The following is a 17,888-nucleotide window of genomic DNA, read 5'->3' as shown; positions in this document are numbered from 1 at the left end:
AGGGAATCCAATGACGAATGGGAGGTACAGAGTCAGGACAATCTCTAGTACATTTCAAACTAAAAGTGACACCATAAAGTCACTTTACACTAGGAATTTTTATTTCTGTTTCTTGAAGAATTTTTAACAATTAACAAATATATTGGAAACCAGTAGGAAAATAGAATTTACCTAACAGAAATTGTTTTCACAGCCACTTTTGAGAAATTACATCCTTCCCATAAATAATCAATGTGCAGATGAAAAGAATGAGATGACAGAAAGTTAAATGGCTTGTCCAAGGTCATTGGTAGAACTGGAAATTGATCTCAGGTTGCCTAACCCCACTGTTCCATATGCGATGTCTTATTTCCCTAGGTTTATCCTCTGTCTATCCTCTCTTCACATCACATGAGCTCCCTGGATACAAATATTTTTTTTACAAGCCCTGTCAGAATCAATCCTTCTCTTTTAGATGGGGGTGGGGTTGGGGTGGGGAGGGAACTGTTCAGACCTCATTTTTCTGTCTTATGGTAAAAGCCAGCAATGTAATAAAGTTTCTATTTGTGGGCAAACAGCTTGGTTTTTCAATTATTAAGGTTACATTTCTTATGCCTGTTCTCCCCATATTTTTGGAGAAAAACAGACATTTATTACAAGCTATCTCTTGAATGTGATAATCATAGTCCATCTAAATGTCTGCTTTCCTTGATTTGCTTCCTGGAATGAGGTTTCAATGCTGCATCTATTTTGTAAGCACATAGGCTATTTCTGAAACATGGGGATGCTTTTCAGCACTCCCTCTAGGCTGTGCAGTTGGGCTGCTCTGGTCTCCTGGGAAGACATCTCCAGGACAGACAGACAGAAATACAGCAAAGCCGGCATAACCCTTTAGGATATGCCCTCACAGCTTTATGCACTTTGGGTCCCCTTCTCACTCTCTTTCCTTCCCCTCTGTCTTCCCTTGACATCCTTCTCCTTTCCTCTTCTGAATCTGCTTTTTCCCCTTCCCATCCATCCATTCCTTTCATTCACATTTTTGTGCAGCCCTGTTCTACACCAGCCCTATACCATGCAACAATGGTATAGCAATGAAAAAAGCAGACAATATTTCAAAAGCTTAATATCTCAGTATCTGTCAGTCCACCTTTTGTTATTTCTCTCTGGATTGTCAATTAGTAAAATATGTTTTGGCCAAATAAGAGTCCTCACTTACTAAGGGAGATAAGGTTAATAATCTCTAGCTGTAATGGTTTTCTTGAAAAATGAATCTAATTACCCACCCCTGCCAGAGCTTGTGTCAAGTATATATACCAAAGGGCACTGGCATAACAGTAGTTTATATGCTTCACAGAATAGGTTAGGGTTAGCTCATGTTATTTTTTTTCAATTGAAGTAAAATTTACATTTAGGTCTATGCTTCATCTTGAGTTATCATTCTGTGTGGTGTAGGGTAGGGATTAAAGGTTGTTTTTTTTTTCTCCAGTTTATCCATTTGTCCTAGCACCATTTGTTGAAAAAGCTGTTGGAAACTATTTAATTTGTTGAAAAGACTTTCATTTGTTGAAAACACTGTCATTTCTCCCCATTAAATTGCTTTGGTGACTTTGTTGAAAATCAAATGACTATGAAAGTGTAGATCTATTTCTGGACTCGCTATGCTTTCCAATTGGTCTGTTTATCTATCCTTATATACCATACTGTCTCAATTACTATAGTGTGATAGTAAATCTTCAAATCATGCAGTCCACTGACTTTGTTCTTCTTTTTCAATGTTGTTTGGTTATTCTAGGTCCTTTGCATTTCTATATAAATTTTAGAAATAGCTTGTCAATTTCAACAGAATGTCTGTTGACATTCTAATTAACCCATTTATCTTGACCTATCAAAAGAGTATTAAAAGGCGGCCCATGCCCACCTTCCACTGATATCATATTAATTCTTTCAGTGGAATTATTTAGTGGCCACTCTGTGTTACCACTGGGAATACAAAGTCAAAACAGCGTGGTGCCTTCCTTCCTTCTGGGAATGTATGTCTGATAATAGGAGCAATCAATCAATTAATGACAGAAGCAATGTAATATAATTAAGAGGATAGTATGAAGCAAACAATACTATGTGAGCAAAGACATAGTATCCAAATGAAAATGATAGGTCAATATTTCCAGAATGAAACCATCTGAGTTTTCAAAAATCAGTAGACATGTACCAGGTAAATAAAGAGTTTGAATAGAGTATGGAAGGGCATTTCAAGAAGACAGAATAATATTTCCAATAGCACTGAGGTAGAAAACAGCTTATTGTTAAGCCCACAACAATGAAAATCCAAGGACATTATAGATTGCTGTCTTTTTCTTTGGATCAAGACCCTGGCTGTCATAAGTGTTATGAAAGTCCAAAAAGAATCAAAGATGAGAATCCGGGCAAGGGAGGAAATAGAATTCTTGCTACCCTAATTCTTTCTCTTGTGTGTATTTGTTGGGAGGCCTGCCTATGAAATAACCTGTCTAGGAGTACTTAATCTTCATCTCATCCTCCTTCCTATTCTCATCACATAACGTGAAAAATGTCAGAGCAGACACAAGAACAAGACCAGTGAGTTTACTTTCCCACACCAGTGAGTTTTCAAATTTTACTTTTGGGAACTGATATTTTTCAAACAAGTATCAATCAAACGCAGATACATAAAAGAGAAAAGCAGAGCTGTTGTTATTAAAGAGAGATGGTGCCTGAAGCCCCCACCATTCCCACCACTCAGTCTCCTTCCCCACCCCCCAAAACAGTGGCTACTGAGACTCTTTCTTTTGCAGAACTCTGGAGTGTCATGGGCACAATTTGACATCTACAATATGACTTGCACCTACAATTAAGATTGATCACCACCAGACTATAGCTGGGGGCTTGTGGTTCACAAAACCTGGAAAAGATCTGAGTCAAGGAATAATTTCTTCTTTTAAATTTAATTCTCCACATTTGAAGCTGGTTCATGTTACCAAAATTTATATGCAATAGTCTTCAAGAAACTATTACAGACAGGGTTAGGTATAAAACTGTATTCTACAAGAGGTACAGAAACCCTAACCTTTATAAGAATATAACTTTTAACAATGAAATATAACATAATAGAATAGGTTTATAAGAGAGAAAAGTCACTTCATTATAGCCATATAAAATGTGTACACAGGATAAGAAAAATACCTTTTAAAGGAAGCAGAAAAAAATAGTAATTGTGCAAAATGTAAAGGTTTGTGCTACAGAAAATTAGAGAATCAAGAAATGTCACTTTTTTTTTTTTACAGTATCAAGTTAAATCTGCTCAATTCCCTATAACCAAAATTGGAGAGAAGTTCAGCATTGGTCATGCTTTAAGGCCCTCCCTGTCCTTGAATTGTACAGAAATCCAGGGCTTATTCCGACCCTAGGGTGAGGTCTACTCAGTGTGACTCCAGCTCCAGGCCCCAAGGTCAGAGCAGCCTCTCTGCTGTCAGCAGCTTAACTTCAGAACCAAGCACAGGCCAGTCCTCCTACAGGCATCCCATTTAAAGTGTCCCTGGCTCAAAAAGCACTGTATTGCCTGACTGCATTTCCCACAATTCCCCAGTCCCTGGTGGTCTACCTCCTGAATGGCTGGCCTCTCAATCCAGCCCTCAAAGAGCATTGCCTCTGCCACTGCCCATATTTGAACAAACCCAGTTAAATCACTCCCAATGGACCTTGAATTAAGAGAAGCAGCCCTAGGGCTGGCCGAGTGGCTCAGTTGGTTAAGAGCTCGCTCAAGAGTTTCAGCTCTGAGCAACAGCGGTTCGATGCCCAGCCCGAGTTGAGCAGCCGCTGAGCTGCCAACAGGTAGCAGGATGGCTCAGCTAAAAAAAAAAAAAAAAAAAAAGAGAAGCAGCCCACCCTACTGGTCACAAAATAAATTTTAACTATTCTATCCCCTGGGGTAAATATTTGGAGAAATTCTAAACATTTTTGAAAGTGTAAAGAAGAAAATAATAATTATATGTATTCTCGCCACAAGAATTAAACAGTATCTTGGCATATCTGCTTCCAGTTATTATTATTATTATTATTATTATTATTATTATTATTATTATAAGATTTTATTGGGGAATTGGGGGAGAGGAACACACAAGTTGCTGTCCTTTGGTTTTTCAGTCTAGCTGTGGAGGACGTTGCTTCACTGGCCCATGTTGGTATGATCATTGTTCTCTTCCCAGCTGAAGCACATTGGTCACCGGCCACTGGACAGCCGCTCTTGGCAGCTCACCCTGGCTGACAGCTGCTCACACCGGCCCCAGCCACTCATGGTAGCTTATGGCAGCCCACTGCAGCTTCACTGCAGCCTACGCCGTTGCCAGCACCTCTTGGCAGCCCAGCTCCAGGTCAAGCTGTTGTTCACCATCTTAGCTGTAGAGGGCGCAGCGTCACTGGCCCTCATGTGGGATCTGAACCGGGGCCCTGCTGCTCAGAGCTGGCATCCCAAGCCAATTCTTAACCAACATGTCACTCAGCCGGCCCTATTATTATTATTATTATTATTTATTTTTTTTTTTATGAAAGATCTTTTTAAAAAATGTTTGGTTAAAAAAAAAAGATAATGCTCTCTAAAAGTAACTAAATCAACCCAGAAAATATTTTAGATGAAAGTGGAAAAAAATCCTTCCCTCAAAAAAATCACCCCAAATTTCATCACCAAGAAATAATTTTTTATTAATATTTGATGTACATAATACTGACTAGATATATAGATATTTAAATAGATAAATACAGTTTTAAAATCATAAGTGGCATTATACTATAGATGCTAGTTTAATTTCAAAAATATTACACTTACTTTTTACAGCTTTATTGAGATATTGTTGACATACAACAAAATGCCCATATTTAAAGTACACAATTTGATAATTTTGACGTGCCCATGACATCATCACCAAAATGAAAATAACAAATATATCCATCACTGCCCAGAAGTTTCCTTTGTAATTTCTCCCTTTGATGACTCCCTGCTTTGTCTACCATCCCCACGTAATCACCACTCTGCTTTCTGTCATTACACATTGATTTAATTTTCTAGAATTTTATATAAATTGAATCATACAATATGTACTGTTTTGTGTTTTTTTTGGGGGGGGTCTGACTTCTTTCATGCATCTTTATCTCATTTTGAGATTCATCCATGTTATTGTGTGCATCAGTAGTTCATTCTTTTTTACTGCTGAGTTGTGTTCCATTGTATAGATGAACCACAATTTGTCTACTCACTTGTTGGACATTTGAGCTATTTCTCATTTTTGCCTCTTACAAATAAAGCTAGAAATATTGATCTAAAAGAGCTGTATAGACATAAGCTTTTATTTCTCTTAGATATATACATAGGAGTGGGAAGGCTGGGTCATATGATAAGCGTATGTTTAATTTTTAGAAACTGCCAAAGTGGTTGTACCATTTTACATTTCCACCAGCAGTGTATGAGAGTCCGAGGTGTTCACATCTTCCCCAACACTTGATATGATTAGTCTTTTTAATTTTAGGCTTTCTAATAGGTCTAATAGTCTTTCTGATTTTAGACTTTTTAATCTCATTGGGGTTTTCATTTGCATTCCCTTATGACTAATAATGTTGAGCATCTTGTGTTTTATTTGTCATCTATATATTTTCTTTGATGTAGTATCTGTTCAACTATTTTGCCCATGTTTTAAAATTTTGTTCATTTTCTTATTATTGAGTTTCAGTATTCTGCATATAAGCCCTTTATCACATATATGATTAACAAATATTTTTGTCCATTCTGAATTTACTGTATTTCCCCATGTATAAGACACCCCCATGTATAAGATGCACCTTAATTTTGGGGCCCGAAATTTGAAAAAAAAAGTATTACATAAAGTTATTGAACTCAAGTTTTATTCATCATAAAATTCATACAACTCCTCATCACTTGTGGGAAATGCAAGTAAAAAAATCTACAACTACTGTATAAGATTCACCCAGTTTTTAGACCCCAAATTTTTTGAAAAAGGGTGTGTCTTATACATGGGGAAATACTGTATCTTTTCATTCTCCTAACAATGTCTTTTTCAAAGAATAAAAGTTCTTAATTTAATGAAATCCAACTTGTAAATATAATTTATATTGGTGATTCTTTTGGTATTATATCTAATGAATCTTTGCCTAATCCAAGGGTACAAAATTATTCCTTATGTTTTCTTCTAGAAGTTTTATAGTTTCAGGTTTTATATTTAAGTCTATAATTCATTTTGAGAAAACTTTTGTCTAAGGTACAAGATGTGAGTCAAAGTTCATTTTTGCATATAAATATCTAATTGTTACAGCACCATTTGTTGAAAAGATTATCTTTTGTCCATGGAATTGACTTTGCAACTTTGTCAAAGATTAGTTAACTATATTTCTGGGGTCTATTTCTGTGTTCTCCATTGTGTTCCATTGGTCTGTTTGTTTGTATTTATGCCAAATAGCATCTTGCTATTTAATTTAGAATATTTCACTTAATTGTACTCAAATTATATTTAATTTTAAGTTTTACTTAATTTTACTTTCACAGAAAAAACCTGAATTACAACAGAAAAAATTATTAAACTTCAAATGTTTCTTCACCACCAGAAATATTATTTCCTAAACGATCCCTCTAAGGTTATTAAAAATTCATGAAACCATTAAAAGAATAAAGTAATTATATTTTTAAATTATGTTTTAATTTTAGGTGGTGTCAATTAACTAAGAGAGATCAACACAAGAAAACATTAGCACTTCCATTCTTTCCTCCCTGATGTCCAATTTTTCTTAGGATTATTATTGTTTTTATATTACCAAGTTTTAAAATTCATACTCATTCTCTTACTACTACAATTCCCAAACGTTTTTATACTTATATGGATTTTTCTTACCACTTTTACCACAAAGTCCCTGTTCCTGGGTTCTTTGTTTCATTCAGCCCATAGTTATCTTGATATCACTTTTCAGGTAGTTTGGTTTTGATGGCTACTGTATTCCCTGAGATGCTTCATGTTTGAAACGTATGTTGGTTGCCTTTATACTTGCAGAATATTAGCTCTGCACAGTACTCTTGGGTCAACTTTTCTTTCTCTCAAGACTATATAAATATCAATTGACTGTGTTTTGCCATTGGGTGGCACTGTGGAAAAGTCTGAAGACAGACAATTTCCTCCCTGTTTTTAATTTGCATTTTCTGTCTGTATGATTTCTTTATCCTTAAATTCAAATAGCTTAATTAATTAAAGCTCTTAGACAATGAGCATTCTGCATCAATTTACCCTGGAGCACAGATTGCTCTTTCTTTTTTTTAATTAAACTTTATTGGGGTGACAATGGATAGTGAAATTACATAGGTTTCAAGCGTAGAATTCTGTAACACGCTAAGCAGATTGCTCTTTCAATGTATAAATTCAACTTTTTCTCAATTTGGTAAAATTTCCTTACATTATGTCATGAATATATCTTCTGTTTCATTTGTTGGATCCTCTGTTTTAAGAATACTAATTATCCTTGTGTTGTATCATCCTTGTCATTCATAACTATTAGCTTCTCTCTAAATAACCTAAAATATTTTCACCTGTTTTATTGGTATATTCTTTATCTCAAGCTTTTCTTCTGTCATTAAGTTTATTTTTAGCAGCATCTATTCTGTTTCTTACAGTTTATAATTTATTTTTAGTTCCATGATGATATAATTTGGTCTTCAATTTGTCTCTTTAGGTTTGTCATCTTCTAAAAGATTGTGAGAAAATTCTTTATGTTTCTTAATTTTGTTTTCTTCTATGTATTATTGTTTAATATTCTCTCTCTCTTCCTCTCTCTCTCTCTCTCTCTCTCTCTCTCTCTCTGTCTCTCTGTCTCTCTGTCTCTCTCTCTCTCTCTCTCTCTCTCTCACTGTCACTCTCCCTCCCTACATTGCTCCTTCCCTCCCTCTCTCTCACCCTCACCTTTCCTCACTGCTTCTTTTCTTTTTATTCATACTTGCGTAACTTTTCTCCAAGTGTTCTATTTGCTCTAATATAATATAGATGAAATCTTGACTCTTCCCAATCTAAGACTAGTTTGATTTCTCCACTGAACATCAGTTTGAGACCAATGTATGTCACTCTATCTACTCTTGAGCACCCTGAGAAAGATTGGAGTAGGAAAAGAAAATTGGCTAAAGAGATAGCAATCTATCTTACAATACTTGGCTCTACTCTTTCTTTTAAGATTCTGTTAAATTTATCACTCCAGAATCCATGCAACTTAGTTGAAGGTATATCTCATTCTCATGGGATAATAACTTTCAAGCTTTGTATAATTTTCCCACTGTAGTCCCAGAATCTCTACCTCTTTAAAGGTGAAGACCTTTTTTCACCCATTTCTCCACAATTGTGTCCTCTATTCAGTCAGAACAAGGAAAATACCAGCATTTTAATTCAGTTTGTTTCTTTCCAGATTTTGAAATACAAATGAGAAATCTCAGGATAGTGTTGAATTGACAGTAGGGCTTCTGAAGACCTGATGGTTAGGGTTAGGAGCTGAGCCATGGTGCCTCTCTCCTCCACCCCATAATCCTCATCTTTTGGGGGGACCACGTTTTGAAGTTTACTGAATTGTGTTATGCCACTGAGGTTGCTGACAGTGGTTTGGGGGGTGGGGGCTGGTTTTTCATTTTCCAATATTGTAGCTATTATGGGAGGACCATTTAGTGCAACCTTAATGATGTTTAATAACACTCCCTGTCCAAAGTCTTGGACTCATATTGTCTCCTTGACTACCAGTGATGAAAGACTGAGACATTTCATTCTGTCACTGGCCAAACTCTGAGTTCATGATAGAGTGTTAAAGTAGTCCATTGTGGCATAAAAAAGGGCCAGCATGCCCTTGAAGTGACCCCTAAACATATCTTGTTGTCTAAGGAGGGGGTTGTTACTTTAACCCTTTACATCTGTCACTAAAGACTTACCTCTTTCAGTGTCTAGGCTCCCCAGAAGTCAATGTTCTAATTAGAAAACAGTAGCTAATCTGGCCAAATGCTAATAAATGAGAGTTGTGATTTTATCTAGCAACAGGGGAGCAGCTCAGTATTAACAATTAAAAGGTCTGTAGAGGAGATAGCTTTTTTTTTCTAACTCTTCCCCTTAGCTGATTGGGTTCAACCATAAGCTATAAATAGCCCTTCTAATTTATGACTATCTCTTTGAAAATCAGTCATCAGAACCATAGTTTAGAAACTTCAACCTCTGAGGTTCATAGGCCCAATTCTACTTCTCAATGATGAGGAATTGTAATGTGAGTTACAGCTGTGTCTACCTATCCACAAAGACCAAACCACATCATAGCTTACCAAAGCACTCTTCTGGCTTCATAATAGTAGATGCAGATTTTTAAAATAATCAATTTAAATGCACTGAGAAGTCTTGATCATGAATAGAGCAAAAATGGTTGGCTCATCCCTGCTGTACCCCCATCATTTCATGGAGTTACAGGATAAAGTCAAAGTTTACATAAGAGGCATGAGTTTGAAATTATTAATAGTTGAACAAGGTCCTTCAGAAATCTTCAAAGAATTACTATTTTTCTACCTTAAACAAATTAACTGGATGGTTATCTTCACTTTAACCTGAATGGACAGATTCAAGGGGGTAAAATAGTATATCTAAATGAGATTGAATTGTGATCTTCTAGAGAACATTCCCCAGAAGGGATCTTTTTGGGAAATACCGCTCAGTGCTAGAGCAAATCTCACATTTCAGGGGAAGATTTGTCATTCAGAGTAGAAGTATTTTCTTCTAGTATTTTCTTTCTATTTCTTCCAAAATTGCCTATTTACATGATACCCATGCAGAGCTCCTAGCAGGTCCCTGAACCTACCATATTGTTTCACGACACCAAGCATTTATTCAAACTGTTTCCACTATGTAAATGTCCTTTTCTGGCTCTCAAAACCTAGATTGTGTCATTTCCTCTAGTCAGCCCACTATCACCACCAGCACCAGCAGCACCACCACCACCACCCCACAGCCTGATAGAAGTGATTACTCCATCCTTTGGGTCCCCACTCTACCTGTACATCTTTCTCCCATAACGCCAGTAACCTTTACTTCCACTTGATTGATTTCTTATCTATCTCTCCCCAAGGAGAAAGTCTTATTCTTATTCAATTGTACAATGCTTAAATGCTTGCTGCAAATAAAAGTGGTTATTCAACAACTATTGGGCACCTGCTCTTTGCCAACACTTGCTAGAAGTCAGAGAGACAGATTTTTATTTCTGTCTTCAATTAACTCATGATCCAGTGGGAAAGATAAACTCCTATACAGCTAGACTCAGCAAGCCTAAAAGAGGGGTCTGGGCAAGGGCTGATGCTGAGCTGTTAATGGGCAGGGCAGTGAGCACATAAGAACTCACCATGTTTTAATATCTCTTCCATGGTTTCCATAATCTAAACACACCTGCTTCAATCATATGTTTCACATTGCTTACTAATGTGTTCTCAGCAGAGTCTGCACCTATGTTTCTCAAACGTATGTGCACACAAATTACCTGGGGATTTTGTTAAAATGCAGCCCCTGATTCAGCAGATCTGGAGAGCAGGCTGAGACTCCACATTTCCAACAAGCTTCCAGGGGATGTCACTGCTGCTGGTTCACACTTTAAGGAGCAAGGCTCTAAACTATTGACATGTCAACATAAAAGCATTGTTGAAGTAGCACCAGTTTGGGGGAAACTCCCACTGCTGCTCATGTAGACATTCTTCTGACTATAATTAAAAATGATGAAAGTTATACCAAGAGAGGTAAGATTCATCAATGCCCCCCGACCCCCAACAAAACTGACAGGATGCCTTGAAACTATTAATTCCCAACCTTCGTTTTATTGTCTAAATTCCTGTACTTGAGGTCTGCTGCTAGCAGGTGACGTCTGAATGTATAGCAAGGTGTTTTCAAATATCCAAGATTGCTATTATTTGCTTAAGTCTCTTCCATATTTAAACTATAATACCCTAGGTCCTTTATGTAAATAGAATGTCTCTTAACAAAGCTATAAAATTTTAATCACCTTAAGCAGTCATAAAGAAAATATTTCTTTAATGAAACATTTTTTAAACAAACTCTGTAAGGCACCCATGGGGTTCTAATTTCTTATTAACTTGTTATGGTTCTTATGACAGCATCTGTTGACTTTTTCAATTCATTAATCTTCCACTCATCATCAGCGCTAAAACTCCTTACAACATGAGACTCCACTATACCTATACATCTTTTGTCATTTGTCAGTTTTGAATTCTCCTTTCACTGCAACAAGATCCCATCTTGGTTCCTACTTGAGCTATCTTTTCCTGTAGGTCTTCTTCCGCTCTTCCTCACATCATTCTCCAGTACTATTTCTACCAGACCAAGTGCCCTATGTGTGCCTTCTAAGGATGTGGAGATGCACATCTGCTGTCTACTATTCACCACCACCTTACTACAAGGATACGCTCTTTAAGAGAGAGTCTGGTTATTCGGTTTCCCCTGTTCAGTTATTGCATCACTTTCTCTGACAATGTAACAGTGAATTCAACAGTAATGAACTATTTTCATCATGTAGGACATATGGAAGGCACTGGAAGCCTTAGCTTGACCAATGTCAGAGTCTGGAGAGGACTCTTCTAAATGACCTTTCTTCTTTCTCACCACTTGTGATTTCATTTAGGTTAATTCCAAAGATGATAATGGTGTCCTCGTTGGATCCTGGGACAATATCTATGCCTATGGTGTCCCCCCATCAGCCTGGACTGGAAGCATTGACATTCTGTTGGAATATCAGAGTTCTCAGAATCCAGTCCAGTATGGTCAGTGCTGGGTCTTTGCTGGTGTTTTTAACACATGTAAGTATCCAATTGAGAAATACTTTTTCTTTTAATAATTTTTTTTATTTTTCAATTACAGTCGACACACAATATTATATTAGTTTCAGGTGTGCAATATAATGATTAGACATTTATATAACTTACAAAGTAATCACCCTGATAAATCTAATACCCATCTGACACCATACAGTTATTACAATATTATACTATATTCCCTATGCTATACTTTGCATCCTCATGACTATTTTGTAGCTACCAATTTGTACTTCATTTTTTAAAAATTTTATTGTTAGTTTCAGGTGTACAGAAAAATGCAATAGTTATCCTTTTCACTCCTCACAAAGTAACAACCCCCTCCCTCCACCTACTGCCCTCCCACCCCTGATATCATGCTTATCTATTACAATTCCATTGATTCCATTCCCACTCTCTACTCCATGTCCCGTGACTATATGTATATATAATTATAGTTGACATACAATATTATTCAACATCAGCTTCAGAAATACAGTGTGGTGGTCAGGCCTCTACACCAACTATGAAGTGGTCTCCCTAACAAGACATGAGTACACCTGGCCCCCTAAAAAATATTTACAACATTATTGATTATATTCCCCAGACTGTCTTTTCTGTCCCTGAGGCCATACTGTAGTTACCAATTTGTATTGTCTCATCCCTTCCCCTTCTCCTTCATCCCCACCCCCTCCCAACTAGCAACCCTTAGTTTTTCCTCTGTGTCTCTGAGACTATTTCTGTTTACATTTCTCATTTATTCATTTTTTTAGAATCCACATATAAGTGAGATCATATGGTATTTGTCTTTCTCTGACTGACTTATTTCACTTAGTGTAATGTTCTCTAGTTCCATCCATATTATTGCAAATGGTACTATTTCCTTCTTCTTTATAGTTGAGTAATATTCCATTGTGTAAATGTATCATAGTTTCTTAATCCAGTCATCTACCGATGGGCATTTCGGTTGTTTCCAAGTCTTAACTATTGTGAATAGCGCCACAATGAAGATAGGGGTGCATATATTTTTTTCGGATTAATGTCTTGGGCTTTTTTGGATAAATACCTAAGGGTGGGATTGCTGGGTCATATGGAAATCAGTATGGAGGTATCCCAATTTGTACTTCTTAATCCTTTCCCCCTTTTCACCTACCCCTCAACTCCTTTCCCATCTGGCAACCATCAGAATGTTCTCTGTATCTGTGATTTTGTTTCTGTCCCTCAGAGGGGACCTCCACAGCCAAAATAGCCCTCCCAATTCTTAACTGGAACATGTGGGTATGGGACCAGCCAGGTCCACATCTCCGCCCCTCCTACCAGTCTCCACATGGCTTCTTCTGTATGTCCTTCATTATAGGAGTTCTGTTCAGCTAGATTTCAGGCTATTTTCAATAATGGTTGTTCTGTAGTTTAGTTGTAATTTTGATGTGGTCGTGGGAGGAGGCGAGCACAGTTTTGCCTACTCTGCCATCTTGACCAGAAGCCTGAGTAGTATTTTTTTTAATGTAAAGGAAATTTCGTTTCACAACATTATACCTATAACCTGGCAAAGAGACCTAGCAATCCCTGTTGGCTCTATAGAATTTATGGGTGGCTATTCTGGGATGTAGTCAATGCATAATTCAATTGTTCTGGGCCAAATATACTCATAGTTTCTCTTTGACTGCAGAATCTTTATAGAAAGAATGATGGACTATTTCCTACATAATTCATCATTTTATATCCAGAGAAATGGAGGGTTCCTGGGGCCAAGTAAGGATGTGGGAGTAAGAATATTGCATTTTTCAGTAACCCCCCCCCACATCTTGAAAAGGTTAAATTAGCCAAATTAAAAATAATAAATAATAAGAAAAGACGTATGCTGCTTATTTGTTATTGAGAAGTTTTATAAATATGCTTATTTGCTTATTGTTTATCACTGAGAAGTTTTGTAAATATATCCACTTAATTTTTACCCTAGCTATGGAAATGATTGTGGCAGGTGGTCTTATCTCCATTTTTTTATCTCCATTTTTATATGTGAGTCTCAATGCCCCTGAGCAATTAGATATCAGAACTTAATGAATAATCTTTACTCCCCAGTTTTCTGGTTTTTAATCCATCTAATATCCAATCCATAGAGGAAAACATATGGGAACAGAATTATTTTCTTCAGCTTTATGCATCAGTTTTGAAATGACATTTGCCTATCTAGGCCTGGACAATGTTATTGTTAATTTAGTGAATATTTTTTAAAAAAACATTTAATTCAGTATGTCTTCATGATTTTTATTCACATGACATTTCTACAGCCTTGATGAAAACATTAAGCTCCAGTTGGAGTGCCCTTTCTTCTTGCTCATTAATAAAAAATGTTTTACCTAGTTAGCCTGTTTTTTTAATCAGAAAAATCAAGGAGGGGCTGGAGGCTGGAAGCTAGGATAAATTCACTTATTAAATAATGGTGAAGCCCATCAGTTTCAGCTCAAAGTTGTGACAGTCTAAGAATTAGTTAGTGATCCAAGTGAGAAGAAATCATGAGTTTTGCATTGTGTTTCGGTTTCTCCATAGCATCAAACTGAATAAGATCATTTTCTTAACCATTTGAGTATACCCAAGGACTAAAGGAATACACATTTCTTCAGAGCTATCATGGCCAATGTGTCAGTCTCCTAGAAGGACTGGTCTTTGAAGTTCTAGAAAGAAACCTGAACTTCAGAATGAACTAATGGTTGGAGGTATCCCCTTCCCTCATGGTTCCCTACAAGCCAAGACTAAGTAGAGGGCACCCAATGGATACAGCCACTGTCATGAAATGATTCCAGGAAAACAGAAAAAACCCACTGCCTCCCCCATGTCCTCCTGCTGCCCACAATTTCATTATTCCAGTGTAACTCCTTTGGGCTTAGAACCAGATAAAATAGTGAGCACCTTCATTCCATTTATGTCTTTTGTACAAAACGTCACCACATCTAATGGAAGCTTTGATGGTAAGTGAGGAAAAAGCAGAAGTATGATGTGGGACATTGCAGTGAGAAGAAACCCCAAGAGGGAAGTTGGAGGGAGGAGGTACTGGTGCCCCAGTGCCAAGCTTCACCTTATCAGGCTCCACTTTGGACTTCCAAGGTTGTTCTATGGAAGGAGGTGAATAGCTTTTGGTTAAAAATGCTAAATTATTCTGAGAAAGTAAAAGGCAAGCTAAGCCATTAATCTTAAAATTGTCAGCTGAATTATTTTCAATGAGCCCTGATATGTGGCATCCTGGGAGCCAGGGAGGGCACGTGGATTAAGTTTAATCAATAGGTACATATGGCAAGAGATGCATCCAGGTAATTTATTATCTAACAATTAAAATGAATCTGTGGTGTCACCCTCCACCAAGTTCACAGAATAAATTCCAGCCAGGAGAGCAACCCCCACTGAGAACCTGCTTTGTAAATCCCTAACTTTCTATTAGCTGGTTATTTTATTTTATTATATTTTATTTTAGAAACAGCCTGCTTAGCTGGACTAAAATAATACTACTTTGATAATCTTATGATTAACAGCAGCTAAACAACAGGAACCTTGTTCCTGGGCTTCTATTCCAGTTGGCTTCATCTGGCCCAGGGGTAGGCAAACTTTTGAGACAGAAGAGCCAGTCCTGTCCCTCAACGTTTTGCAAGACTCATAAAACAAATGAAATAACAATTATGTGAATAATATCCTTTAAAATTTTATAAATGAAACTATGATAGTTTTAGTTTCATGTTCAGTTTTACTTCAGAGCCACATGTACGTACCCAAAGAGCCACATGTGGCTCGCGAGCCGCAGTTTGCCGACCCCTGATCTGGCCCAACTGCAGTTCTGAACAATCGTGCAACATGGTTTCTCTGCAGCCCTGATGCCTAATAATCCTTCTTCTCCGTATGGAATATTTGAGGATAATATGTGCAAAGGGGCTTTTCATATTGGTGTTAAAATCAAAAGCAAACAGAGACCAGCCTTGAAAATTCCCTTGGCAGACAAACCAGTTTAGTCATACAAATAGAGCTTACTTTAGTTTATTTTGCAAGACTTACTTGACCTGGGTCATTCGTGCTTATGCCTCAGGAAATCATAGGCAAAACTTGAACTGTTTCCCAAAGTTGATAGATGGTAAGCACTGACCAATTCCCTGTCAGTTAAGAAAATTCTAATACAACCAATCACTGTGAAGAATAAACAGTCACTGCTTTTGGACCACATAAACTGCTTTATAGCAACACACCCTTGAGCCTCACCCCATGCTTGGTTTCAGTGCTCTGGTTTGCAAACTGTTGGTTTTTTGTGGTTGTTTTGTTTTGTTTTGTTTTGTTTTGTGTTTGTTTGTTTTTGTTTTGTTTTGTTTTGTTTTTGTTTTGTTTTGTTTTTGTTTGTTTTGTTTTGTTTTTGGTGTGTGCACTATAAACTTTTACTAATTATTATTCCAGTGATTCATTGGTTTTACTTCTGTTATTTCTGAACTTTTGACATTGGTAGAGAAGAAAGTCCCTCATGAGAAGGGATTGCTCTCTATGTATTTAGTAAATTTTGGTGATGTAAATTTTGATGATGTGTTTAGTTGTGGTCTGTCCTTTCCTACAGTTTTGCGATGCCTTGGGATACCAGCAAGAGTTGTTACCAATTATTTCTCAGCCCATGATAATGATGCCAACCTGCAAATGGACATCTACCTGGAAGAAGATGGGAACGTGAACTCCAAACTGACCAAGGATTCAGTATGGTGAGTTTGATTTCCAAGGACAGCTGATATAAAATTAAAGTGACATTACACATTTACCACAAGAGAGACTTGGTCTAATGTTTCTTTCTCTTCTATTTTAAGGACTGTTTGATACCATAGGCAAAAATGTGTGACTGTCAGAGATTTTTACCTAATGAATGAGCAATGTTACTGAACAGGTAGTTTGGTTTCCTCATTCTAAAGACCAGTCATCCCATTACGACAGCAACCACGGAAAAGGGGCATCATTTTAGTGACTAGAGCCTATATTAGTTCTTCTATACCTTAGTATATAAATATTATGGTGAATGGCAGAGATGTGGGAGCCAATTGTTCTCTACGTCAATACTCTAAGAGCAATATAGCTGACATTTATGGTTATTAAACACGTACTATGTACCAATCTCTGTGTGTGTATGATCTTATCTAATGCTTATTAATATCGCCATTTACAGATGAGGAAACTGAGGCCCAGAGAGGTGAAAGTAATTTGCTCAAGGCCACACATCTATTAAGCTGAGAATAAAACCCACATGACCTTTAACCACTACCTTTTTTTTTTTGCCTTTGCAATATAGAATTGCTCTTTGAGTGTAAAGATGTGGTTTGTCTTGATTTATGACCTCATCATTCATTCAGAGATAAAAATGGGAGTAAAGTTGAAATTGTTGCCAAATACCAACCACACCGTTTTTTCACTGACCTGAACAGCTGCATCACAAGCTGGCTACAGGGACTTTAAGATCTCAAAGAAATTTCCTTTTTCCATGGGACCCAGCCAGTTCAAAATAATATTCTAAAAAAGAGGGAAAAAATTCTAAGAATCCAAATTTAAAGAATATTTATGAAGGTCTGTATGGGAGGACATTGCCAGGCATTGAACTAGATGGAATTTCCAAGCCAAAAATGTGTCTCCTCTTGTTGTTCTTTATAAGGAATAAAGTTAAAACACTGTCAGTTGTAAAAGCATCCAAATGGGGATGGTAGGAAGTTATAAGCTCATTTTAAGAGAAATTAAAAGTTAGGAGTGCCTTAACTCCCCCGTGTTACAGGAATGGATCACAGTTGTAGGAGCAATATTAACTTACCAGTACCAGTAAACGCTCATTTGAGAATGTTGAAGAAGGAAATCGCTGAACTGGTGGCAAAGTGCTACAATGAATAAAAAATAATGCAGTTCATTCTCAGGGAATGAGTTGAGCAATGGTAAGCTGGAGAGTATACGCAAGACAAAACCTCACCTCTGTAAACTGAACAGCAATTTAGAGCACCATTTAAGCCCTTGGAATTACAGTATAGCAGCCCTGCATGTATAT

General features: G+C 37.0%; 1 protein-coding gene across 2 annotated transcripts in view; it reads left to right on the top strand.

Annotated features, from left to right (window-relative positions):
- The window catches only part of F13A1 (coagulation factor XIII A chain), a 203,518-nt gene that overhangs the window by 111,112 nt on the left and 74,518 nt on the right, over positions 1–17,888 (top strand). For both annotated transcript variants that reach the window (XM_019624776.1, XM_019624777.1), the window contains 2 exons: positions 11,680–11,854; positions 16,434–16,572. In XM_019624776.1, the coding sequence (XP_019480321.1) occupies positions 11,680–11,854; positions 16,434–16,572 (314 nt within the window). The remainder of the gene's footprint in view (positions 1–11,679; positions 11,855–16,433; positions 16,573–17,888) is intronic.

The sequence above is a fragment of the Hipposideros armiger genome, unplaced genomic scaffold (genome assembly GCF_001890085.2).
Source record: "Hipposideros armiger isolate ML-2016 unplaced genomic scaffold, ASM189008v1 scaffold_607, whole genome shotgun sequence".
Lineage (NCBI taxonomy): Eukaryota > Metazoa > Chordata > Mammalia > Chiroptera > Hipposideridae > Hipposideros > Hipposideros armiger.
Note: the sequence above shows the minus strand (reverse complement) of the source record. Positions and strands in the feature narration are given on the sequence as shown.